Source organism: Phyllobates terribilis, unplaced genomic scaffold (genome assembly GCF_046119375.1).
Source record: "Phyllobates terribilis strain yellow unplaced genomic scaffold, ASM4611937v1 Scaffold_9__5_contigs__length_417890890, whole genome shotgun sequence".
Taxonomy (NCBI): Eukaryota; Metazoa; Chordata; class Amphibia; order Anura; family Dendrobatidae; genus Phyllobates; species Phyllobates terribilis.
In genome coordinates this window covers 278,651,262-278,678,604 of record NW_027362769.1, presented here as the reverse complement: position 1 = coordinate 278,678,604, position 27,343 = coordinate 278,651,262, and the positions used below count along the sequence as shown (strand labels likewise).

At 43.0% G+C, this 27,343-nt stretch overlaps 1 protein-coding gene across 3 annotated transcripts in view; it reads right to left on the bottom strand.

The window, feature by feature from the left end:
* SLC29A4 (solute carrier family 29 member 4) overlaps positions 1 to 27,343 on the bottom strand; it is a 524,342-nt gene that overhangs the window by 298,259 nt on the left and 198,740 nt on the right. For all 3 annotated transcript variants that reach the window (XM_073647822.1, XM_073647824.1, XM_073647823.1), the window contains one exon: positions 4,117 to 4,245. In XM_073647822.1, the coding sequence (XP_073503923.1) occupies positions 4,117 to 4,245 (129 nt within the window). The remainder of the gene's footprint in view (positions 1 to 4,116; positions 4,246 to 27,343) is intronic.

The window sequence follows — 27,343 nt, the reverse complement described above, 5'->3', positions numbered from 1 at the left end:
CACCTCTGAAAAAAACGTCCAAAAATCCTGAATGGGTTCAGGTAACTCCCCCCTTAACAACAGCCGCAATGTGAACATTACAACACTTACCATAACACCCCTGACCCCAGGATCTTATGGAACCAGACGACCAGTCCAGCAAAGGATTATGCACTATTAACCAGGGCAACCCCAGGATAACCGAGGAAAGCAACTTAGCAAGTACAAATAAGTCAATCTGCTCCTGATATTCCATATTCATAGAAAGCGGAAACCCAGTGACCTTTCGAAGAATGCTCCCATGCTCCAGGGGAGTATTATCAATCGCCACCACAGGAAAAGGAGACGACAAAGGTTCAGAATCAAACTTATACTTTTCAAGAAATTGTTGCTCAATCAAATTAAGTGCAGAACCACAATCCACCATAACCTGAAACTCAATCAAACGACCCTGACAGGTGGTATTACCAGGAAAAAACACCCCAGCAGAACGTAAAAACGCAATGCGAACGGGAGTGTTATTTCTACTGACCTTTTTTTTCCTTTCCTTAAGCGAACCTCACATTGCTTTAAAAAATGATCAGCCTTACCGCAATACAAGCAAAGTCCCTCAGAGAACCTCCTGTCCCTCTCCTTGGAACGGGATGACATTGCCCCGACCTGCATAGGTGCCCCAGTGTCGGCAGGAATATTATGAGAAACAGAATCCAGCAATGCAGGAAACTTCTCCTCATTCTGTCTAGCCCTCACCCTTCTATCCACACGGATAGCTAACGGCATGGCAACTTGCAGAGTATCAGGTGCAGGGAATGCAATGAGCAAATCTTTAACCCTTTCACTCAAGTCTGCCAGAAACTGAAACTTGAGTGCAGAGATGTTCCACCTGACCTCTGCAGACCATCGTCTGAACAGGGTGCAATAACTCTCAGCATCAAGAGAACCCTGTTTGAGACGTCTGAGCTCTGCCTCAGCTGATGTAACCCGATCAGGATTATCATATAGAAAACCCATGGCATCAAAATCAAAAAATGCCTCCACAAAACTCAAGCAATGATCATCAGGAGACAAGGAAAACGCCCAGATTTGAGGTTCCTTACGCAATAGAGACATAATAATTCCTACATGCTGTAGTTCACTACCAGAAGACCTAGGTCTGAGCCGAAAATACAACAAACAAGCATTTTTAAATGAAAAAAAATCCTATTGTTTCCCCGAGAAACACTCAGGTAATCCTACCTTAGGTTCTTCATAGTGTTCTGCAGGGTATTTACTCATGCACTGCTGAAGATCGGCAACCTCCAGAGTCAACCCTTGCAAGCATTGAGCAAGCTCCTGGATGGTAACTATACTGAAGAAAATCCAGGAAGAGGAGAGGAGAAGAAAAAAAAAAAAAATTTTTTTTTTAAACGCGGCTGGACATACTGTTATGTTCTGCAACTTAAAACTAAGGAATAGGAGGGAAAAGCTGTCCCTGCACTGAGACTCAGCTAAACCCTACGCTGGGGTGGGTGCCCTATTCCTTATGAATAGCCCCACCGAAACTCCTGCATTGAACTCAAATGAAGACCTGTAGGACGGGGAAAGGGGTCCCTCAAAGATCTAAGGACTGGGAGCAAAAGCAGGAGACCTCCTAACAGAAAATATAGTTTCAGAAATGAAAATTAAAGGAAACAAAACTGGTGGAACAAGAAGTCCCAGGATAACAATAGTCCAAAGCAAGAAGAACAAAACAAGGCTACTTAGCCAGAGCACGAGCGTTAGGACACTGATGTCCAGCAGGGAATGGGAGCCAGGTGCTGAGTAATAAAGAGTGTAGAGATCACGTGACCAAGAAACCCAGCACCAGAGGAAAAGACTAGAAGCCAGCAAACCACAAAAAGATGGCCGATAGTAAAACAAAATAGATTCTAACAGTTTTCATGCTTTGATTTTCCTTAAAAGACTTTGTAGAAACAAAGAACTGTTAAAACATAGAGAAAGAGAGCTGGTTGAAGACGTACGAAAAGCTCCAGCTGAAGAGATGCTGATTGTTTTAATTGTGTTAATTGTTTATTTCTTACAGGCATCCTACAAGAAAAAGGTCGTAAGATTAGGTTGTTATCAATGTTTATGAACGTTATACCAATTTCACAATGCCAATTTGTATATAAAGTTATCCAACTTTCACCAATGTCTCAGAATTGGTCAGATTGACCAATTAAGATGAATGTCGAGGACGACATTCAAAAAGGAGGGAAGAGTGTGACATGCAGAAGTAGTGATGTTGCAGAGTGTGACATGCAGAAGTAGTGCTGTTGCTTTAAAAGCATTCAGCAACTATTAGAAGTGACACAAGCACATGAGACAAGAAGTGTTGTGCTCCAGAAGCATCCAGCAACTAGAGGGGTTAACACAGTCACAGGAGAAGGAGAGTGATTTAGCAGAGCCCCAGGTGGATTGTGGGGAAGTTGTTTACTGTCTGGCTGGAGCCGAAGAGAAAGGTGGTGTGTGTGTTCTGCATGTCACAGAAGCGCCCCTGCAAGTGAAACATATTCAAGTCAGGAGTGAAGCTAAGCACAGGTCAGGTAGAGTTCCTGAACTAGCAGTGCAGAGTATTTTAAGGCAGAAAGATAAGGACTGGAAGAAATGGTGTCACAGGGATCATCTCCCTCAGCAAACCCTCCCCCCTCCTCCATCTCACTGTGCTGTAAAGAATGCTGTGTTCATTAATGTGCCTTTGTATTAGAACTGTGCTGTCCTGTACTACTGGGAAGACTGTGAACTGCTGTGCTGCTAAGGAAACTGTACTGTTTGTCACTGGAGCCTGTTGCTCATAAGACTTAACTTGCACTGGTTGTGCGGCTTCTTATTAAATGCTACTGTACTACCGTTTATGAGGACTCTTGTCAAGTGTGTCTGGTCAGAAAGTGAAACAACCTACGTGTCTGTGCCTGAGGGTCAATAACCCTGTGTGCCTGAGAGAAGTTGCAGCACATGGTCTATGGTTGCCCTGAGTAACAGTTCCCCCAGAATTCCAAAGAATTCATGTAACCTGTCTCGCCCCTATCTGAACCTAGCGGCGTGCGTGCAACAAAGTCACTTGCTATGCCATTTATTTTAGGAAGAAAAGTAAAACTCTGAAGTGAAGGAGCATCAGCTATAGTAAACCATATCCAGCAGCTCAACAACTCGAACCCACGGCCTCCACCAGCACTGGAAAAAGCCTAAAAAGGAAAAGATGCAGCATTTGTCCATACCCATGTGATAAAACAAATATTACATGTTCTAGTTGTAGTAAATAGTTATGTAAACCACGTGAGTTATTTCTGTGCAGAATGTAAGAATGCCTGAAGATAGCAAAAAGTGAACCTGTACAAGTACAACCTTTTTCTAAAGAGAATAAAGTAAACTGAAGTTTTGATTTTCATTTTTTTTACCAACCATGTTCACATACAGTTAAATAATGCAACTGGTATTCAAATAATACGCTTAGTGTAGCTAAATGTCAAAATTACCAGACTTTAATAGGTCGAGTCATATTGACCTGAACAGTGCAAGTGTATGGTCAGTAAGAACAGAACAGCAGGGATAAATAAGCTTTACTAAAATGTGTTTTTTGTACGTTGAAATTGTTGGTGGGTCATTCTGGCACTACTAAAGAGAGAAGTTTGGCAAAATTGGTCAAAAGTACTTTCAAAAGAACATTCACTAGTAATGATCTCGAAAGAAGATTCGCCACTTCTTAAATAGGGAAACAAAGTCAAATAAATCTTTATACTTTAACATAATCGCAGAAGGAGAATAGCAGAGTAGTCTCTTTTTTGGAAGAGAAGAAGATAAAATGATTGCCATTGGCTAAGTTCTATTATCATTTCAGAGTGGATCACAGTAACACTAAAAACTACTTCTACTTCGAAAAAAAAAAAACCTTGCCAGTCATTTAGACACTTGTCTGTCATAGTTGGGATGCTCACATTGTTTTGTACAAATGAGGTAAGATATGATGCTAAATATGGCGCAGCACACAGGGGTCATAAAATGTACAATATTATAGTCGAAATATCGTCACAGCAACACTTTAGTAGAACTGATCTACATTAATTTACACGATAGACATATGACTTATAGAATACAATGTAGAAATTACATTTAACAAACCTGGAAACTTGTGGTGTAGATAATCCACATCTGTAATAAAACTGTTATAAGGGAGGAGAAACCCAACTCCAGCAAGCAGCATTGCAAAATATATCCCATGGTATCGATCCTGAGGCTCTGGATTGGTATCTGTACAGAAATAATCACAGTTACATTAGAAAAAGACATATCAAAAGACAACAGTTGCAAAAACTACTGACAATTTATGGCATATAACCATACTAGTGGTCTTGTGCTGATGTAGATGGCACGAGTCCGCTGAGATCAGTGTTTGGGTGCAGCAGTCTCATGCAATAAACAGTAAGTCACCACTACAGTCCTGTTAAAATGCGCCGCTATTGGATTTATGCAATTTAAAAAAAAATTAAATAAGCCACAAATGTTCTAAACAAACAAATAAAAATAAAAAGATTACAACACTCCTCACATCTTCTTTCCCTTGGCAATTCAGCACTGATGCTTTAGCGGTCCTTCCAGTCTTAGTGTACAAGCAGTCAACTTATGACCATAGCAATGGCTGCAGGAATCGCATGCTGGCTGCATGTAAACAAAGACCATGAGGGCTGATGGAGTGTCAATGCTAAATTTCCAGTGGAAGAAGAGGAAAAAACAGACCAGCACCCCCGCACAGAATGAATCAAATGTGAACAAGCACATGCTGCTTTGACTGTACTATATACAAACCAAATTTATTCTGTCAGGAGGTGCTGGTCAGTTCTTGTAGTATGAAACTCTTGATTTTGGCTTACACACAGTGATGTAAAATACTGACCAAATGGGGGCATGGCCTAGATGTAAGAGGACGCAGACACAGGAGCTCCTGCCCCAGCATCTAGCTAATTTTCCGCTTTAGGACCCGCAGATAACTGCTTCACTTGCAGCCCTGTGCTCCGGATACATTGCTGCACCCGGAGATATCATTGCCCATCATCACCATGACCTGAAAAAGCCAGAAGAAGATGGTGGGAGACACGAGTCTCCACATCCAAGATGGTGCCGCGGCTGACACAGTGGAGATGGCGGGAGCTGGTGAGTCCAGGAGAAGGGAGGTGGCTGCCAGGCTGGAGCGATTTGCCCAGGCGCAGGGACCCGCACGGGAGGAAAGCAAAGATATTGCAGTCTCACCACCGCAGAGAGCAGAGGAGGATGTGGAGGAATCAATGGAAGAGGTAGGATATGTAGACAGTGTGACGGAGCAAGTATACTAATGGGGCATAACATCCGAGACACAGCACATACACAGTATAATGACCCGCATAACCCACTTTGACAGACATTTTTCTGGCTGTTGCCCATTGTAAGATCTCTCTATCTACTCTCACTCTGCAGTTAAGCAGCCTCAGGGAGGACATGTCAAATATCTGTCATAATCTGCAAAAAGTGAAAAACAGAACAGGGGCTATGGAGGGCAGAATCAGCACCATAGATGGCACAAAGAAGGAGAGCAGGAAATCGACACCGCTAATTTCAGCACTCCTGGCCAAAAAAGATAATTTAGAAAAAAGATCAAGACGTAATAATCTGCAGCTTGTTAGGGAACCTAAGAAAGTTGAGGGCTCCTCTCCTACTGAATTTTTGAGAATTGGCTGAAGTTAAAAATTGGCCCGGAAGCCATAACTCCCTTGTATGCTCCCAGGTTGCCAACCCCTCCACTTCCTCCTGAGCATCCACTTCGACCTTGATGGATATGAATGAGCAGCAGTTACGTCAGGAGCAGAACCAGGACGTCATAATGCCTTTGTTTTAACAGTCTTTTAGTTTTCAGAACATAGTGGTCTGTGGATATGTACTGAATATCTGCTTGACTGTTGGGTTCTATTACATCTATAATGTTTTTCTTAAGTTTACTTGGGGTCAAGTTTCTCCTCCAAAGGGATCTACGTTCCAGGCAGGATACTCTTCTGTATAACTGAAAGTGATTCTAGTGTGATATTATTCTTCTAATAAGCAGGATTAATAGTTGGTCTTTGACAAGGGGCGACTACAGAAATAATATGCCCACTTTCTCTTGAGGAGAGAGTATTTGCATACTTGCCTGTTAGGGTTGGGGGGTTTTGGGGTTTCTCTTTATTTTTGAGAATATTTTTTATTGCCGACAATCCCGTACTATTTACAGTGGGGAAAATAATTATTTGATACAGTGCTGATTTTGCACGTTTTCCCACCTACAAGGAATGGAGAGGTCATTAATTTTTATGGTAGGTACTCTTCAACTGTGAGAAACAAAATCTTAAAAAAAAATAAACCTGTCAGTAACCTTAATGACGTCACTTGCGGTCACACGCAGCCGCGTTCTGGGATCAAATCCGACCAAGGACAATATCTGCAAGGAGTTTGTATGTTCTCCCCATGTTTGTGTAGGTTTCCTCCGGGTTCTCTGGTTTCCTTCCACACTCCAAAGAGGGAATGTAGTTTGTGAGCTGTGAAGTTCTGAGATTATGGGTTTTAATAATCACCTAGGTAGATTAACGATGCAACAATATTTTATTCCTTACATCCAGGGTAATACAGCAATTCCAGGTAAATGGCCAAAATACAATTGTCTCAGTCCACAATCCTCCATACGACAGATAAAATGACGAAAGCACAGATATCCAGTAGCACAGTCCTTTAAGAAAGTTTAAATCCCAACGACATATCCCCCAACTGTAGCATGTTTGTAGCAGCCCAGTCGGTACTGATTTCCTTATGCCATTGATCCATCCATGGTCCAGGTCTTCTGATTAAATACTCTGTCACGGGTGTGTCAGGGTTGGCAAACAGTCAGGTGTCCGGCTGTAGAAGGTCACTGCGTTTGGCCTTACAAACATCTCCCTGATCCTTTTATGATTCAATTCCTCTCTCTTTAGGACCCAGCGGTGATCCTCACCTTGCTTGGGGATTATACCTTTCCCTTTAGGACCTTGAGGTAACTTCACCTTTCCGCTGTTAATCAGCCCTTGCTTGCTGTGTCCATAAACACACTCAGATTGCTCAGAGAGTTGCTGGTGATAGCGTGTTATACCTATTCAGGCTTGGGATTCTAGTAGTCGGCTAGAATTACCTTGGAGTTCCTTCAAGGATAGTTGCCGTGCTTTCTGTTTCCCTGTTTGTTTCCCCTCTGTGTACTTTAGTTGGTAGTGGGGCTGACTCAGTGCTCACCCCTCCCACTCCCTACCTAGGGCCTAGCCTTAGGGTCAGCTAGGGCCAGGTTTCCTACTTGGTGATAGGTGCAGAACCTATTTAGGGTCTATAGCGGAGCCAGGGTTTGTTGTCTAGATCGATTTAGGGATCTCCACTCTCCATAGTTGTAGGGCTCCCTCCCCTTTTCCCGTCATTATGTGCTGGGTTCTCTCCATACCTAGCGCCACATTATCACCAGCCAGTTAAACTGACTTTCGGGCTTTTTTTTTGTGTTATGGATCCCGTTTCAGTGCTGCTTAGTAGTTTGTCTAGTTTGTCACTGGAGGTCAGCTGTTCAGCAGCAACAGACTCCTAATGTTGGGGACTCTGCGGGTAGACCATCTAGCTTGAGCCCAAAATTGCCCTTCCAGACACGTTTTCAGGAGGTAGAGACAATTTTTTTGTGCTTAATGAAGCTTGGAAATTATATTTTAAGCTTCGACCCTACTCTTCTGGAGATGAGGAGCAGCGAGTGGGATTTGTGATCTCACTGTCACAAGGAGATCCTCAATCCTGGGCTTCCTCTTTGCCACAGGGCTCTACTTGCCTCTGATCAGTTAAAGGATTTTTTGGGATTCTGGCCCTCATCTATGATGATCCTGACCGAATCTCCATGGCTGAATTCAAGCTGCATCGCCTTCTGCATGGCGATCGATCAGGGGAAACTTATAGTTCCGAATTTTGTAGATGGGCAATTGATATCAAGTGGAATGACCCGGCTCTTAGAAGCCAATATTGTCAGGGTCTTTCAGAAAGGTTGAAGGATGCCTTGGTAGTTTACAAAACCCCTGGGCCCTTGGAGGCAGCCATGTTGTTGGCTATATGTGTAGACGCCTTAGGGACAGGAGGGTGGGACCACCTTCTCCGGAGCCTTTTTCGGGGCAACACCCCAGTGTCGGGGGGTGGTCTGGGGGTGAACCTGTATTCATGGATTTGGAGGAGCCCATGCAGTTAGGGGGAGCTACTGCATCGCATATTTCTCATTAAATGCGCGAAAGGGGGTGTGTTTTTTTTGTGGTAAAAAGGGACATTTGGGGTTTGTCCCTCGGTTCCTAAGCAAAAAGGTATATCTGGAACTCGATTTACCCTTAGCAGTGTGGGGTTGGATAATCAGGGGGTGTGTTTGTCTTCTACATGCAGCCCTCGGTTTGTCCTGACGGAAGAGGTGGTGCTAGAGAGCAGGACTGAGAAAATTTCTGTGTTTTTGGACAGTGGAGCTGGCGTCAGCATGGTTGATGCTGAGTTTGTGAGAACTCATGGGCTTACTTGCAGTACGTTAACAAAGCCCATCCCCATTTATGCCATCGACTCAGCGCCACTTGCTCAGAAATGTCTGACACAGATTGTTCATGATATAAGATTGACGGTGGGGCCCCTTCATTATGAAGTAATTCCTTGTTATGTCCTGGAGGGTCTTCCCACTCCTGTTGTACTGAGTCTACCCTGGTTGGTGAAACATAATCCGGTAGTGGATTGGCAATCCAGGGAAATTGTGGAGTGGGGAGATTACTGTCATGAAAACTGTTTAAGCACTTATCTTTCTGCGGTCTCTACAAAGACCTTACCTATATTTCTGTCTGGTTTTGAGCTTTTTCTGAGAAGGGGGTGTCAGGATTTACCTGTTCATCGTGCGTATGATTGTCCCATTAATCTGATTTCTGGAGCTAAACTACCCAAGTCTAGACTGTCTAATCTTTCCGGTCCTGAGAGACAAACCATGAATGATTTCATTGCTGAGAGTCTGAAGAAGGGACATATCAGACCCTCCTCTTTGTCCGTGTTGGCAGGGTTCTTCTTCATTAAGAAGAAAGATGGGGGCTTCCATCCCTGTTTAGATTTCTGGGAGCTGAATCAATTTACCGTCTGAGATATGTATCCTCTTCCTCTGATTCCGGATTGTGGGAAGCAAAAGTTCTTCTCCAAGATGGATCTAAGGGGAGCCTACAATCTGGTTAGAATCAGAGAGGGGGGTGAATGGAAAGCATTTCGAGAGTCTGGTTATGGCTTTTGGTCTCACCAATGCACCTGGGGTTTTCCAGCATTTCGTAAACTATATTTTCCAACATTTAGTGGGCAGGTTTGTAGTGGTCTATTTGGATGATATTTTGATTTATTCACCTGATTCAGAGACACATCAGGGTCATGTTAAACAGTGTGACAAAGTCACTGACAGAATACTGGAGGGTGTACGCAGGTTGTAGAACATGAGATTGTGACGGAACTGCATGTACGGGTGAACCAGAGGCCATTTCAAATCCCCAAAGCCCGCCGCGAGGTGATCTCCAAGGAGGTGCGGAAAATTTTGAACCTGACCATCATCGAGGAATCAAAGAGCAGCTGGTCCAGCCCCATTGTTCTTGTGCCGAAGCAGAACGGAGAATGGTGGTTCTGTAACGACTACAGAAAGATAAATCAGTTGTCTGAATTCAACACGTATCTGATGCCTCAGGTGGATGAACTTATTGAAAGGCTGGGGCCAGCCAAATACATCACCACCTTGTACCTAACAAAAGGGTACTGTCAAATTCTCCTATCACAAAGGGCCAAGGAGAAGACAGCCTTCTCTACACCTGACGGGTGCTTTCAGTACACCAAAATGCCGTTCGGTCTGCAGGGAGACCCGGCTACCTTCCAGAGGGCCATGGACCGAGTCGTTGCCCTGCACAAGTACGCTGCCGCGTACCAGGACGACATTGTGATCTTCAGCCCGGATTGGGGAAGTCACCTACAGAAGGTCCAGACGGTACTTGATGCGCTGAGGAAGGTCAGATTTACAATAAATCCAAAGAAGTGTGCCATGGGGAAAGAAGAGGCAAAATACTTGGGCTACATCATCGGAAGAGGCAAAATCAAGCCACAAGTAAATAAGGTGGAAGCGATCCAAAATTGTCCGCAACCGAATTCCAAGAAACAGATTTGGGCATTTCTGGGAATTGTAGGATACTATTGGCGATTTATCCCGAATATCGCCATGATAGCTGCACCCCTGACTGACCGACTAAAAGGGACAAAGACGGTGATGGCCAAATGGTCAGCTGAAGCAGAGGGGGTGTTCCAGGAGTTGAATCTCGCTCTGTGTAAGCAGCCAGACTTCAATAAGAGTTTGTGGTCCAGACGGACACCTCAGAGGTCGGGTTAGGAGCCATGTTATCCTAAGAAGTGAGTGGGGAGGAACACTCCATTCTGTATCTAAGCAGAATACTCTCTGCCTGTGAGAAAAACTACGCCATCATAGAAAAAGAGTGCTTGGCCGTCAAATGGGTAGTTGACACCCTGAGGTATTACCTTTGAGGAAGTAAATTTAGATTAGTGTCAGATCATGCGCCCCTTAGATGGATGAGGAAAAGGAAGGGGAAGAATGCCCGGGTGACTAGGTGGTTTCTTGCACTCCAGGACTTTAATTTTCATGTGGAGCACAGGTCTGGGAAACCACATAGTAATGCAGATGCCCTGTCCAGACTTCCATGTTTAGCAAATGAAGGTGCCAAAAACCCCGGCTTTGGGCAGAAAGGGGGATATGTGACAAAGTCACTGGCAGAATACTGGAGGGCAGATATGTTTCAGTGAGGGTATTAGTTTCAGTGATGTGAAACGTGGAAGTTTTCTGCTGCATCGTAGGTGCAAAGTGGGTTAAGCAGCCATACTTAAAAGGGCATGTTTTATAGGTGAATGGCTAAAGTGCGGGCAGGAGGCCATTGGGCAGGAGGTCATTCACCATATCTCCACCCCAGGGAGTGGCCTGAGCTTTAAATAGCCAGCCTGGGACTCGGGTGTTTCAGTATCTGAAGACAATTGCTCGAGAGAGGAGCTTGCATGTGTTTTGCTGAACCATGTGTGGCTAACCCTGAGTGGCCGGACCCCGGCTGATATACGGACTGTGCTGCATCTTTGCATTTTGTTTTGCTGTTATGCCGAATGGGCTGTGTTTACTTCATGAACTCCAGGTTGGTTTATGATGTTTTTAATAAACCAACCCGAAATTTAAAGAGACAGTGTTCCGTGTCTACCTCCGCATACAGCCGAGCAAGCCGCTTTAAGAAAACAGGTACTACGAATTTTAAGAGATAACAAACTTTATGCCAAACTGGAGAAATGTGTTTTATCTGTCCATGAGGCACAATTTTTGCGGTATCTGTTGTCACCGTCGGGTTTTCAGATGGATCTGGAGAAGATCCGTGCTGTACTTGAATGGGATCATCCTGAGAACTTGAAGGCATTGCATCGTTTTCTGGGGTTTACTAATTTTTATTGGAAATTTATCCAAAATTATTCGGTAATAGCGAAACCCCTCACTGACATTACAAAAAGGGTCGGATTATTCTAATTGGTCGAATGCCGCCCAGCAGACTTTTTCCTCTTTAAAGAAATGTTTTGCCAAGGCACCTATACTCAGTCAACCAGATGTTTCTCAACCTTTCGTAGTTGAAATTGATGCGTCGAATGTGGGAGTTGGGGCTGTATTGTCTCTGGGACCGTTCCTTGGTAAATGGCGTCCATGCGCTTTCTTTTCCAAGAAGCTATGTTCGGCCGAGAGAAATTATGATGTGGGTAACAGGGAGCTTTTGGCGATTAAATTGGCTTTCGAGGAATGGCGACATTGGTTGGAGGGGGCAGTTCATCCTATTACTGTTATCATGGACCTTAAGAACCTGTCATATCTCCAGTCTGCTAAGCGTCTCAACCCTAGGCAGGCTAGATGGTCTTTGTTTTTTACTAGGTTCAATTTTGTTGTCACTTTCCGTCCAGGGGTTAAAAACATCAAGGCTGATGCATTGTCCCGGAGCTTCCCTGGTGGTAGTGACCATGAGAACCCTGTCCCTATTTTGCAGAAGGGGATGGTCATTTCGGCCTTGTACCCTGACTTGGAAGGAGAGGTGTTGGAGGCTCAGGGAGACGCCTCTGTCTCCTATCCTTCGGGGAGGTTGTTTGTGCCATCTAATCTGTGCAGTAAAGTAATTGGGGAACATCACAACTCTGTTCTTGCTGGTCATCCAGGTAGTAAGGCAACTGTGGACCTCCTTTCCCGTCGTTTTTGGTGGCCAGGGTTGCGTCAGGATGTGGTTGACCATAAGTTGCTTGCAGTACTTGCATACTCGTCCGTCTGGATCTCTTCTGCTGCTGCCTATTCCTAGTAGACCATGGACACACTTGTCCATGGATTTTATTACTGACCTACCGGTATCTGCAGGCAAGACTGTGGTTTTGGTGGTTGTGGATAGGTTCAGTAAGATGGTACATTTCATCGCATTACCGGCACTTCCGAATGCCAAGACTCTGGCTCAGATATTCATTAATAAGATTGTGAAGCTTCACGGGGTTCCTTCCAATGTGGTGTCTGATCGGGGGACCAGTTCGTTTATAAATTCTGGAAAGCTTTTTGTACTCGACTGGGTATGCAGTTATCTTTTTCTTCTGCCTTCCATCCTCAGTCGAATGGGCAGACTGAGCGCATAAATCAAAAATTTGGAGACTTACCTCAGGTGTTTTGTCTCCGGGAACCCAAAGGATTGGGCATCTTACTTACCATTAGCTAAGTTTGCTATAAACAATCGTCACCAAGAGTGGCAGGTCACCTTTCTTTGGTGGATACGGTTTTCTTCCTCAGTTTGGTACCTTTAGTGGTGAAGGGGCTTCGGAAATTCCTGAGAAGTGTTTTGCTTTGTCGCTCTCTTCTGTGTGGCAGGGTGTACAGAATAATTTGAAACTCATGGGAGACAGATATAAAACGTATGGCTGACAGGAAACGCTCGCCAAGTCCAGACCTAAGTGTGAATGACTTTGTGTGGTTGTCTACCAGGAATATCAAGTTGAAGGTTCCTTTCTGGAAGCTGGGACCTAGATCTATTGGTCCCTATAAAATAACCGCCGTCATTAACCCAGCAGCGTTTTGTCTGGAGTAATCTCAGGCTCTTAGGATCCACAATGTGTTTCACAAGTCTCTGCTCAAGAAGTATATGGTACCCCTGGAGTCCTCCCCTTTGCCGTCGCCTCCAATTATGGTTGATGGCAATTTAGAGTTCCAAATATCGAAGATTGTGGATTCTCGTCTTCAGCGTAATTCCCTTCAGTACTTGGTGCGCTGGAGGGGTTATGGTCCAGAGGAAAGAATGTGGGTTTCAGCATCGGAGGTGAATACCTCTAGGTTGGTTCGTTCCTTCCATGCCTCTCATCCAGATAAACCTGGTCCTGAATGTCCGGAGACCACTCGTATAAGGGGGGCTACTGTCACGGGTGTGTCAGGGTTGACAGACAGTCATACGGTGTCCGGCTGTAGAAGGTCGCTGCGTTTGTCCTTACAAACATCTCCTTGATCCTTTTATGATTCAATTCCTCTCTCTTTAGGATCCAGCGGTGATCCTCACCTTGCTTGGGGATTATACCTTTCCATTTAGGACCTTGAAGTATCCTCACCTTTCTGCTGTTAATCAGCACTTCCTTGCTGTGTCCTTAAATACATTCAGATTGCTCAGAGAGTTGCTGGTGATAGTGTGTTATACATATTCAAGTTTGGGATGCTAGTAGTCGGCTAGAATTACCTTGGAGTTCCTTTGTGGATTGTTGCCGTGTTTTCTTAGGTGTCATATTGGAGCTAAGTGTTTTCCCCTGTTTGTTTCCCCTCTGTGTACTTTAGTTGGTAGTGGGGCTGACTCAGTGCACACCCCTCCCGCTCCCTACCTAGGGCCTAGCCTTAGGGTCAGCTAGGGCCAGGTTTCCTGCTCAGTGATAAGTGATGAACCTATTTAGGGTCTATAGGGAAGACAGGGTTTGTTGGTTAGATCTGTTTAGGGGTCTCCACTCTCCGTTGTAGGACTCCATCCCTTTTCCCGTCGTTATGCGCTGGGTTCTCTCCATACCAAGCGTGACACTCTCCCTTCACTAACATTACACCAACTCTCCACTAAACATGTCGCTTCTTTTCTCCTTCACTGGGATCAGCCCCCTCAACAAATTTTTAACAGAACACAACAATAAAATTGACGAAAATGGGTGCTCCATGCTGAAAAAGTCTTTAGTAAATGGGCAGTATGTACCCACGATGTGTACCAGCCTGCGGCCCAGATGCTGCAGAAGAGCCGCCAGTGGCTTCCACTCATCTATGCACATGAGCGGCGCCATTTTTTTTTTCACCTGCGGAATTTCCTCATAGAGGTTAGGTCTATGGGGAAAGCCCGCATGCGGATCCGCAACAGAAATTGACATGCTGCAGTCAGGAAAGACGCGCCGAATGTCAGTCTCTGCGGGTGATCCGAAGGTGCACAGAGATGCATAGTGGACTATGCTGTAACATCTGGCCGCTGCGGGTTTGACGCTGCATAAGTCCCCTGCGTCAAACCCGCAGCGGCTCCGGATCATGTGCACACAGCCTTACAGTCCTCCCCCACTTTTTTAGCATGGACACGAATGTAAGAGGTCCCACATTTATGAGAACGAAACTTTGTATCATCCAGTTTCAACAAAGCATATTCCATGTAGCCCTTGCGAATAAACTCCACAGTCCCCATTCCACCATGGTGTACCTCAGTATAATAGACATTTCCAGCTTCTCTCATATGATCTTTCAGATCATGCAAACGTTGGAGGAAGCCCTGAGATGAGCAATCTATTTATTTCGCTGGGACAGGGGTCTGTCCCTCCCGCAGGGTCCTCCATATCCTACCCCTGATCCTCGTTTTGTCCTGGGAAACTCCACACATACCCAATGAGAACCAAACTTGTATCCATTGCCACCAACCACAGAGTGCTGAAACCCAGCTAGGGGGATGGTCAATTGGCGGCCTGGTAAATAGGTGCTGTGGGGGAACAATATCTGGGCTAACCATGGTGATGGTAGAACCAATGTCCCTGGGCCTCCTCCCTGATGTAATTTACCTCCCTCAGGTCACGTTCCTTCATGGTAACAGTCTTTGTATTTTGTGTATTACTCACCGCTGGCGGGGGTTTAGTCGTTGACATGTTGAGATTGTTCCTTTCCCTCTCGGTTGACGCAGTGTGAACCTTGGCTTCAGGTTATAACATTGGCCCAGTGGCACCCCAATCCTGCAATACCTCTACTGGTAGATGCCGCACTACTCCTACATCCACCATTCCATGATGGTGACCCCAGTCTAAATATAGTCGGGCCCTTAGAATGTTCAAAAATTCTCCTACGGCTATGTTGACTAACATATGGCTGCCAGGAACAATACATTGGCCCGGTACTAAATGTTCTTTGATCAATGTGACTGAGGCTCCGAAGTCACAAAGCCACACAGCCTCAATGCCCTCTACCCAGACCGGCTGCAGATGCTGGTTAATGAACCACCTAGTTCAGGACACTTGTCCTTGTACCACTTATGCCTCTACTTCCTCCGGTCGGGGTAGTGGGATCCTCTCCTCCTCAGTATTCCAGCCCCATTGCAGCACAGTGTTCACTGGTTGGGGACGGGGATTATGTGGACTTGAACATTCCCGACATTCCCTAACAAAGTGTCCCATGCGTCCACAGTTATGGCAGCTTAGCCTCCTCGCCCCAACACATGCTGTACTTGTTGGCTTGGGAAACCTTCACCTCTTTGTGACGTCCAAAATAACCACAATTGCTCCTCTGGCCGGTCCATGGGTCTCGTTGGTCTCCCTGTAAGCTCATGTTCCCGACTCGCTGGGGCTGTACTTCCACGTAGCCCTGGTCGATTAGCACACCAATCATCAGCCAATCTTGCAGCCTTATCCAGGCTCAAGGGTTTTCTACCCGCCACCCATCCTTTTAAGTCACCTGGGAGTTTAGACATAAATTGTTTCAGCATGAATATATCCAAGACATGTTCTGCTTACCGAGCCCTCAGTCCTTCTATCCACTGAGTGCATGCCGTACGTAATGTGTTGGCTAACTCCCGATGTGTGCAGCGGGCTTGTAAGTCTCCCGAAACTTACTCCGGTAGGTTTCAGGCGCGATCTCTCTAGTAATGTACTCCGAATGGTATAATAACATCTCTGATCCCCAGAAGACAAGTTATTAAAAGCTTCTCTTGGTTTTCTGGTCAGGCCAACGCTCAAAAGTCTGGGCCAGTCACTGACTGACACCTCATGCAGCAGGAAATGGTTCTCAAATAACCGGAGATGTTCATCAATATCCGAGGTGTCCTCATTGAACTGTAGTATATCCCAGTACCTTAAAGATGAGGGCCCCACTCTCCTGTTATCCACTGGGGGTACTGCTACATGCACATCCAAATATTTGCTTAACACTGCCTCCCGCTCTGTCTCCATGGCCTGCACTCCTAGCGCGTCCAGCAATCGTCTCAACTCAGTCGGTCGATCCACTGCCATCTGGATGACAGCCCTGACCTCGTCATGTGGTTGTTCACGGTCCCAATCGTTCAAGCGTTGCATTAGGGTCGCCCGATTGTCATCCAGCAACCACTCTAATTCTCTCTCAGAGCAAAGGGCTCTCACCTCCTCCTTCTTGAGCCTCTTGTAGATGGAGTCTGCCATCTCTTCTGCCAAGTCACCACTCAGTAACTTTCCCTGGTATTCTGTCCAGAGATAGGTGATCCCACCGCTTGCCACCACTTGTGAAGATTTGAGATTGAGGGTTTTAATAATCACCTAGGCAGGTTAACGATGCAACAATATTTTATTCCTTACATCCAAGGTAATACAGCAATTCTAGGTAACTGTCCAAAATACAATGGTCTCAGTCCACACTCCTCTGTACGACAGATAAAAACTTGGAAACACAGGTATCCAGTAGCAGAGTCCTTTAAGAAAGTTTAAATTCTAATGACATATCCCACAACTGTAGCACGTTTAACCAGCCCAGTCGGTACTGGTCTCCATATGGCATCAATGCACCCATGGTCCAGGTCCTCAGATTAGATCCTCTCCCTTCGATGACATTCCACCAACTCCCCACTAAACATGTGGCTTCTTTTCTCCTTAACTGGGATCAGCCCCCTGAATGGGCAGAAGAGCTCACCCCTCCCCCCACAAAGCTAAGTGTGTTTTAGTGGAGATATTTTCTCAGGTTTAACCAATCATCTGGGTCTGCATGTGAGACTCCCTGTGGTGACAGCTCCTCTGCATCTACTCTTCCCATCTACACAATGGGTCTATTGGCTGAGAGCACAAGGCCCCTGAGATAAGGTTACTGAATCGATGCATTAATACCTGAGGTTGACCTGATGAGCAAACAAATTACTAATAAAACACAGCAAGCAAATTTCTAAAAAAGCACAACGAGATCGACGTAAATGGGTGCTCCATGCTGGAAAAGACTTTAAAGCGCTGTGGAATTAATCGAGCTAAATAAGTGAGTAAAATAAATAAATAGTACACCCAGATCAATCTGAGTTCATGCCCAATAAATCCACCTCAGTTAACCTTAGAAGACTTTATATTAATATGCAAGCGAGGGTGATAACATTGAACAATGGGTAATTCTGTCTCTGGACGCCACTAAGGCATTTGACAGCATGGATTGGCTCTACCTGTGGGCCACATTGCATCAAAAGGGATTCGGAAACACCTTTATAAGATAGGTACAATTACTATATTTGGCTCCAAAAGCCAAAATAAGAGCTAATAGTAGTATGTATGCACAAGTTTCGTTGTATAGGGTACGAGGCAGGGGTACCCTTTGTCACTCTTATTGTTTGCAATTGAGCCAATGGCGGCAGTAATTTGTAGGTGTCATGGGCGTATCAAGTGTGACAGACAGTCGTTCTGGATCCAGCTGTAGAAGGTCACTGCGCTTGGCTCTGCAGAAGTCTTCTTAATCCTCTCATCTCTGTAGTGTAGTGATATCTTTCTCCCTTTAGGACCTAGCAGTGACCTCCAACTTCTGCTGCTAATTGACAAACCCTTGCTTGATAAATAAAAACTCTCAGTGTCTCCAGAGAGTCGTCAATGATAGCTCTATGTTCCTCTTTCCAGGCCTGGAGTACTAGTAGTTGACTAGCTTCTTCTTGGGGTTTCCTTGGAGGACAGTTGGCGTGATCTCTCTGGTGTCTTCTCAAGCTAAGTGTATTCCCTTGTCTTGTCCATATCCATCACAAGAGATGTAAAGTTAAAACGTCCATTTTATTAGTTCCATTAAAAAAGCGTCATATGTAAGGCAGACCTTACTCGTTTCGAACCAAACAGGGGTTCTTAATCATAGGTTACATTGCTGTAGTTAAAAGACATATATATACATATGGACTGAAAACAAAAGAGAAAATAGGGTGGAGACCAACAAAGAACAGGAAGTTCATTAGTGAATGAAAAACTTCCTGAGGATAATTGCTCAGTAATATGCATAAATTGAACTTATGTGCATGGTATGCTAGCAAATTATGTACACCATTAGAAAAAAGTATCAAAAAATGTATATTAGATCATTGCGAAAATTGAGACCATTGGGAATGCGAGAGTTAAGTTTAAGAATCCATGAGCTTCTCTGGCTAAGAGTAAATTGGAAGAACAAATAACCACATTACAGGAGTCACTGAAAGAACATGTGAATTCAACAAATTTTAAAGAATGGAATGAAAAACTTTCCAAACATATTAATTCTGTGGAGGAAACTATCACTGATGTGAAGAGAAAAAAATTTGCTCGTGATTGTGCAGATTGAGTCTAACCAGGTTTACACTTGGAAATTGCACAAACCGAAGTCAATCCTTAAGATTCCAGCATCAAAACTGAAAACTCCAAATAAGAAAAAACAAGTTGGGTTTCCACAGGCTGATTTGGATACAACAGGAGAATTTACAGATTACTCCTTATCATCACCCGATCAGTCTCCTGCTGAAAATCATGATATTTCCAAAAGAAACCTGTCAAAAAACAGGGGCTTCATAGAGTGGGAAGGAAACATAAATCTGCAAAACAATCGGAGGTATCCAACCAGAAAATTAAAATGAAAATCAACAATGAGGAGGTTACTGTAGTTAACCTCTCTGTGAATATTATTTCTCTGTCTCAATTACGGTTATTAAGCAAAGGAAGTAAATTAATTCCTACAACTAGAGCAAATCTATTTGAAACTATTGCGGATGTCAACAGATTTGTAAGATCTTTGACAGTCAAGAGACATTTCTTTGTAGTGAACAGGGATAAAGAACAACACATTGTGGATCAATCTTTCCCCACAGCACCTCCCATTGACCTTTCTAGGAATTTACTTGAACAAATATCAGTAAAAACTTTGGAATCTTTGAATGCGGATTTTGTAACAGATATGCCAAATGACTCATTCACAACATTGTTTCCAAATCCACTATTCTATCCATTAGCCTCTAGAACACCTGGGATGGACAGTTTTCAAAATATGATTGAAAGAGAGGTGATAAATATACTGGATAGCGAATCAGTCACAACGGATAATCTGACCACCAAAGAACGACAAGCACTGAAATTGTTAAAAAACAATGACAATATTATTATTAGAGCTTCCGACAAAGGTGGCTCTCTTGTAATCCTTGATAAGGCATTATACATCAGAGAGATTAACTCCATGCTATCGGATGTAAAAACCTAATAAACTAGCAGAAGATCCAACTAATCACGTAAAAGGAAAATTGGATTTTATCCTAAGAGGAGGCTTGCAAAAGGGACTCATTAATCAAAAATTGTATGAATATCTATTAACTGAGTCACCAGTGTGCCCAATACTGCACGCCCTTCCTGAACTGCACAAGAAACATTTCCACCCCCATTCCACCCCATTGTGGCAGGATTTGGTTCACTTACTGAAAGAACTGCAGCATGGATGGATCAGCTACTACAGCCTATAGTTTTGGCCACTACAGGATATATCAGGGATAGGAAGCATTTATTATCTGCTGTGAAATCTTTTGAGTGGGAATGTAATGATAGATGGGTTACCACAGATATTGTGTCATTATACACTAGCATCCCGCACCATCTCTCATTACAATCTATCTCCTATCACCTTAACCATACCAATCTATACAAAAGAATTATATGAGTTTATATTAAATTTGATACAATTCTTACTTGAAAACAATTTTTTTTACTTTAATACAGATTTTTTTCTGCAGACCTGCAGTTGCCCCATGGGTGCGTCTTTTTCCCCATCATTAGCTAATTTATACGTAGCTTGGTGGGAATTATTTCATATTTACACTCTTGATAACCCTTTTTTTCCTTACATCAGGTGGTACGCCAGATATATTGATGATGTCATCATGATCTGGTGTACCCCTGATGATGAGCGTTTCCGCATCTCCCTGGCAGAAAAAACGCATGCGGATTGTACATGCGGATTGTACATGCGTTTTTCCTGCCAGGGACATGCGGAAGTGAAGCCTTCTTCACATGCATTTCCGCATGCGGGTTGACAAGCGCTTTCCAAGCGATTTTAGCATCACTTGGAAAGTGCTTGACAACTTGGTCACACTATATAAATCCATGCAAACAGCATGGATTTATATAGTGTGACCGTAAAAGCATGGTAAAAAATAAAAAATAAATATTATACTTACCTTCTGATGGCCCCCGGTGTCCTTAGCGATCCGTCCTGGCTTGCCGGCAGCTCGAGGTGGTCTAAAAGGACTTGCCATGACGTCATTTAGTCATGTGACGGGTCACGCGACCGCCAATGTCAGAGGTCACGTGACCGTCACATGACTAAATGACGTCATGGCAGGTCCTTTTTAGACCATCGCGAGCTGCCGGCAAGCAAGGACGGATCGCTAAGGACACCGGGGGCCATCAGAAGGTAAGTATATTTATTTTATTCATTTTTTTACAGGTACTATGGTACCCGGGTACCATCCGCACATTGAACCGCATAATATCCGCATGTGCGGATGCAGTGATGCAGATGTCATGCGGTCCAATGCAAGTCAATGGTGGCGAAAACCCGCAAAATTATTGGTAGTGCTGCGGATTTTTCCGCAATGATAATCCGAGGCGGAAATTTCCGCAGCATGTGCTCAGCACATGCGGATTATCATTGGGGAACATGGTAGACCTTCTACCAAGAGATTTTTACGCGTTTCTGCAGCAGAATTGCCGCTGCGGAAACGCTTAAAAAACGCATAGTGGGCACACAGCCTTAAGGTTATTGGTATAGATAAGGTGCGAAGACAAATATAGAGGCAAGCTTCTCTTAGCCAGAGGAGCAGTCATGGATTCTTAAACATAACTCTCGCATTCCCAATGGTCTCAATTTTCGCAATGATCTAATGTACATTTTTTATACTTTTTTATAATGGTGTACATAATTTGCTAGCATACCATGCACATAAATTCAATTTATGCATATTACTGAGCAATTATCCTCAGGAGGTTTTTCATTCACTAATGAACTTCCTGTTCTTTGTTGATCTCCACCCTATTTTCTCTTTTGTTTTTAGTCCATATGTGTATATATATGTCTTTTAACTACAGCAATGTAACCTATGACTAAGAACCCCTGTTTGGTTCGAAATGCGTAAGGTCGGCCTTACATATGACGCTTTTTTAATGGAACTAATAAAATGGACGTTTTAACTTTACATCTCTTGTGATGGATATGGAGAAGGTGCTGGAGTTTTTCTAATCTACTTCTTACTGCTTCTCATCCCTGGATTTGCTACCAAGGATTTCCATGCACTGGTGGACCCTTATGGCATATGTATGGTAGGCTGAAATTTTCCTTTTTTTTCTTTATACACCCCTATTCCCTTGTCTGTTTACATCTTTGTCTTTAGTTGCAGTGGGGACTGACTAGTGCTCACCCCGTCCCCTCCCTACCTAGGGCCTATCGCTAGGGGCAGTCAGGGATTAGGTTTCCTGCTCTGGGCTAGGTGCAGAACCTATTTAGGGACATTAGGGGAGTCAGGGAATTGTCAGATCTGCCTATGGGTTTCCACTCCCCCTTTCCCTAATAGTTGAGCTTCCTTCCCCCACTTCCCGTTGTTGTACACATGTTCCTTCGCTCACCCAAGGTGACAGTAGGAAACCTGAGATAATTAGGTTCAAATATGGCACCAAGGAACAAAAGGGAGCATTATATGCATATTATTTGCTTCTGTTTTTAGGAAATTCGCGGGGGTCTCTGGAGAGCACAATGACAGTCATCTCCAAAATCTCTGGCTTAAACATGAATTGGAACAAGTCGATCCTGCTCTCCTTGGACTTTGTGAACATCTCTTTACAGGATCCCAGTTTAAATATTTGGGAATCACAATTTCCTCTAAACTCGTGTACTATGAACAACTAAACTTGCCCCCTTTGTTAACAAGATTAAAAAAAAACTGGTTGTACTATTAATCCTGTCAAAGTCAGCAGTTACTAGGTTGGGGGGAACGTAATATAAATAATTCTGTGGGGACTGTCCTTTAGCATATACAGGTGCATGTCACTAAATTAGAATATCATCAAAAAGTTAATTTATTTCAGTTCTTCAATACAAAAAGTGAAACTTATATATTATATAGAGTCATTACAAACAGAGTGATCTATTTCAAGTGTTTATTTCTGTTAATGTTGATATTTATGGCTTACAGCCAATGAAAACACAACAGTCATTATCTCAGTAATTTAAAACAATTAACAAAAAACACCTGCAAAAGCTTCCTAAGCGATTAAAAAGGTCCCTTAGTCTGTTTCAGTAGGCCCCACAATCATGGGGAAGACTGCTGACTTGACAGATGTCCAGAAGGAAATCATTGACACACTCCATAAGATGAGAACACTGTCAATATATGCAATTCTAAATTGCTCACATGTCCGCCATTAGACTATAATCCTATACATATGACATGGAAGCTTCTATAATTTAAAACATAGCATTTATTAATAGAATCATTAAAATAACATAAAAATTACACAAAAGAAAAGGGAAGAGGACCACATAACAAAAAAGATCAGTCTCAGGGGATATACAACAATAAATACAATCCAGAAATTATCCTAAAAATACTCTGTTTGGTTATCTTAGACGTTATAACTAACAATGTATCACTGTACTCCAGGATAAAATATTATATGGTTTTCATAGATAGAGAGGGAGAGAGTATAAATCAGTAAAGTACATATGCATAAAGTGCTAAGTGCCTAGAATCTCCAGGCCCACTCTCCACCCCTCTCCAAAACCTTCTACATAAGGGACTGTAGTACTTATAAAGGACTTAGTAAGAATAGAACAGTTGTCATCGATTAACCAGTCACCTCAACTCTTAATTATCATAATAGCATATAGTATATAGAGAGGGTGACATAAGGATACATGATGTGAATACTGACCACTGAGTACTGACCGGATCCGACGCGCGTTTCGCCGCTGGCTTTGACGAGGATCCTACATTAGCACTTATTGAGTAGATATGGAATAAAATTAGACAACTATGAAACATCACTGCCTTAACAAAGTATACCTGAATCTGGGATAATATGAACATTCCAGAGTTTCTGTCCCTACAAGTCTTTAGATATTAGCGGCTAGTGGGGTTCGTGAATCTTTCCCATCTACTGGAAGGGAATACTTTTAAAACATTTAAGCGATTACAAGAGGAGTAACCCCTTAGTCACAGTATGTTTTCTAAATTTCTACAACTGCTACACACATTTGAGACTCAAAGTAAGTTATTCCCCATTTCTATACAAGCAGATATAGTATTAGATGTAATAGGGTCGCAGAAGTACCAAAGGGTTTATATCCCTGATTTATACAAACCTTTTAGCAACATATTCTGTAAAACATCCATTTAAAGCCAAAACCAAATGGACAAATAGCCTGGGTTCTAGCTCAGAAGAGTTGTGGGATTCATTTTTGGAATATGTCCCCAAAATATCTCTTAGTGAAACTAAACAATTGTTTCAGTTATATGTTATATATAGCGTATACAAAACACCTTTATGCATGTATAGGGTGGGTTTGCGTATGGACTTCAAATGTCCCGGGTGCACTACAGAGGGCAGATATTCTACACATGATGTGGACTTGGCCTTGCTTACAGATGTTTTGGACTACAGTCTTAGGGAATCTGTCAACAGGTTTTTGCTATGTAATCTGAAGACAGCAGATTGCTGTTGTTTACTAACTCTGAAGAATTTATCACTAAGAGATTAAAATTGCTGGACTAGTCTGGCAACTAAGCAGAGAGAAAGAGAGAGAGCCTTTGTACATGGAGAGCTGGGTGTGGGCAGGGTTAGCTTGTTCAGCTCTGCTGCATTGCTAAATCTAAAATCTCTGATTGTGTGAGAACTGCTGCACCCAGTAATCTAAGTGATACATCATTTGGATCAGCTTCTCTTTGCCTACATCAGGCCGCTCTCAGATAAGTAAGGAAAAACCTGCTGTCAGATTCCCTTTAAATATCTTCCCATCTTGTAATGGGAGTGACAGTGCGTAGAGACCCCAATATGCATTTTAGGCTCTGCAGATGAGATATTTGTGGATGAACATTGGAAGATGACGATTGCTAGACTTCTGTATGCTGCAAGAAAATTGATTGCTTCACATTGGTTGTTAGATGTTCCGCCTACAAGCAGAGAATTCATTAACAAGGTTAATTATACCATCCTGCTGGAAACCGCTTCAATATGAAAAAATCTGGGCCACCTGGCTAAATTCTCCAAGATTAGCAACTTTTGAGCTGCTATGAGATAGGATATTTCTATATTAAGATATATTATTGTTGAATGAGCATGTGAAAAGGTTATTTATGCTGTGATGTGTTTGTGGGGTCTCATGAAGGAATCCATGGGCTCTCAGACTCACTTAACGATTGTAATGTCGGTCCTGGTGGGGTGATACTTAATTCAAGGGCCTTAAAAGACTACATCAAAACGTTCTAAATAGAGCTACTTGCACTAAATGGAATTGAAATGAAGGGGGAGGGACGGGGAGGGGGTCTCTTTGTGTATTTGTACTGCTTTGTAATTGAAAACTGTTAATAAAAAATTATCTGATTTAAAAAAAAAAAAATACTGACCAAATACTGATCATGTGAACGTGGCCTAAATGTGTAGGCTTTTAGCCTGGGAGATGTGTGCTTGATAAATCTTTGATCAGGATCCCTTCAGAGAAAAGTCACATTGTTGTGGCCTGCGGACACACACAAATTGGCCAATTTGTGCGCTAAGTACCCTCATGTTTTAAATGTATTTTATATTGTAGTTATGCCGTTCACATTTTAAACATTATATTTTTGCAAACACCTTAGCGCATTACAGTGATTGTTTTGTTTTTATGACATAACCCCCTTAGTAAGAACCTGTCAGCGCCTTTTACATGCTAAAGTAGTGGAATGGTGTTGTTTGCCCCCTGATAAAAAATGACATAACACTGGATCTTTCTGAAAATGTATCATTTTTGGGGGGAACATGACACTACTTCAGTATGTAAAAACTTGCTGTCAGGTTTCCTTTAATCTCACTAAAATATTTCTCGCCTGGTATATAGGATCACTGTGAACCCCTCTGATCATTACAATAGGAATACCCACCCCCAAATTATCCTTACTGCACAACCAAAGTAAGAAGTATAAATTGCGCTGTGCTCTCACTTTCACCCTGCTGCTCCATTCAATGTCTTTAGGGCTAAAGGAAACAGCTGAAAAGTTCAGTGTCTGTCTGTTTTTGCAGTCCCTATAGACACTGAATAGTGGCAGTGTACAAGCCTGACCACCACTTCATCAGATTCCTCACTGCATGCCTGCATATTCTAGTGGCCAATAGGCACTCCAGCAGTTGGGTAGCCCATTGATCATATATAAGGAAAGCTTTACACAAAGGAAGTATACAATAAATGTTATCATCTTGGTAACATGCATCAAAGCCTCACTCAAGCAGACGATAAACAGGTAAAGAGCGATTGTGGATCATTAGACCTGGTAACAAAGTTGAAATTTTTCATTACTTGGAGTAAATCTAACCCTTCATGTTAATTTCAGTTACAAAATGATCCATATCTAAAGTTTTACCATTTAAACCTCTGATTTTATTTAGGAGAGCACATATATTTTAAAAATGTACTGTCTACCAATAAAATTAAAGGGAACCTGAAATCAGACATATGCTGCTTAAACCACAGGCAGAATCTATCAGGCTCTGACTGTGATGTTAGCCAGGTATATTTGACTCTGAAATGCTCTGAGTTTCAGAGAAAAACATACCTTAACCACTTCGCACCAGAGCCTGTTTTTGCCTTCGTGAAAGGGCCAATTTTTTCAATTCTGACCACTGTCACTTTATGAAGTAATTACTCTGGAACGCTTCAACGTATTCCCCTGATTCTGAGACTGTTTTTTTGTGACATATTGTACTTCATGATAGTGGTAAAATTTCTTCGATATCACTTGCGTTTATTTGTGAAAAAATCGGAAATTTGGCGAAAATTTTGAAAATTTTGCAATTTTCAAACTTTGAATTTTCATGCCCTTAAATCAGAGAGATATGTCACACAAAATAGTTAATAAATAACATTTCCCACATGTCTACTTTACATCAGCACAATTTTGGAACCAAAATTTTTTTTTGTTAGGGAGCTATAAGGGTTAAAAGTTGACCAGCGATTTCTCATTTTTACAACAAAATTTACAAAAACATTTTTTTAGGGACCACATCATATTTGAAATCACTTTGAGGGGTCTTTATGACAGAAAATACCCAAAAGTGACACCATTCTAAAACCTGCACCCCTCAAGATGCTCAAAACCACATTCAAGAAGTTTATTAACCCTTCAGGTGCTTCACAGGAATTTATGGAATATGGAAGAAAAAAATTAACATTTAACTTTTTTCACAAAAATATTAATTTAGACCCCAATTTTTTTATTTTAGCAACAGTAACAGGAAAAAATGGACCCCAAAATTTGTTGTGCAATTTCTCTTGAGCACGCCGATAGCCCGTATGGGGGGGAAACCACTGTTTGGGCGCACGGCAGGGTTCGGAAGGGAAGGAGCGCCATTTGACTTTTTGAATGTTAAATTTGCTTGAATAATTAGCGGGCGCCATGTCGCGTTTGGGGAGCCCCTGATGTGCCTAAAAAATGGAAACCCCCCACATGGGACCCCACTTTGGAAACTAGACCCCTCAAGGATTTTATCGAGGGGTAAACTGAACATTTTGAACCCAAAGGTACAACACAGA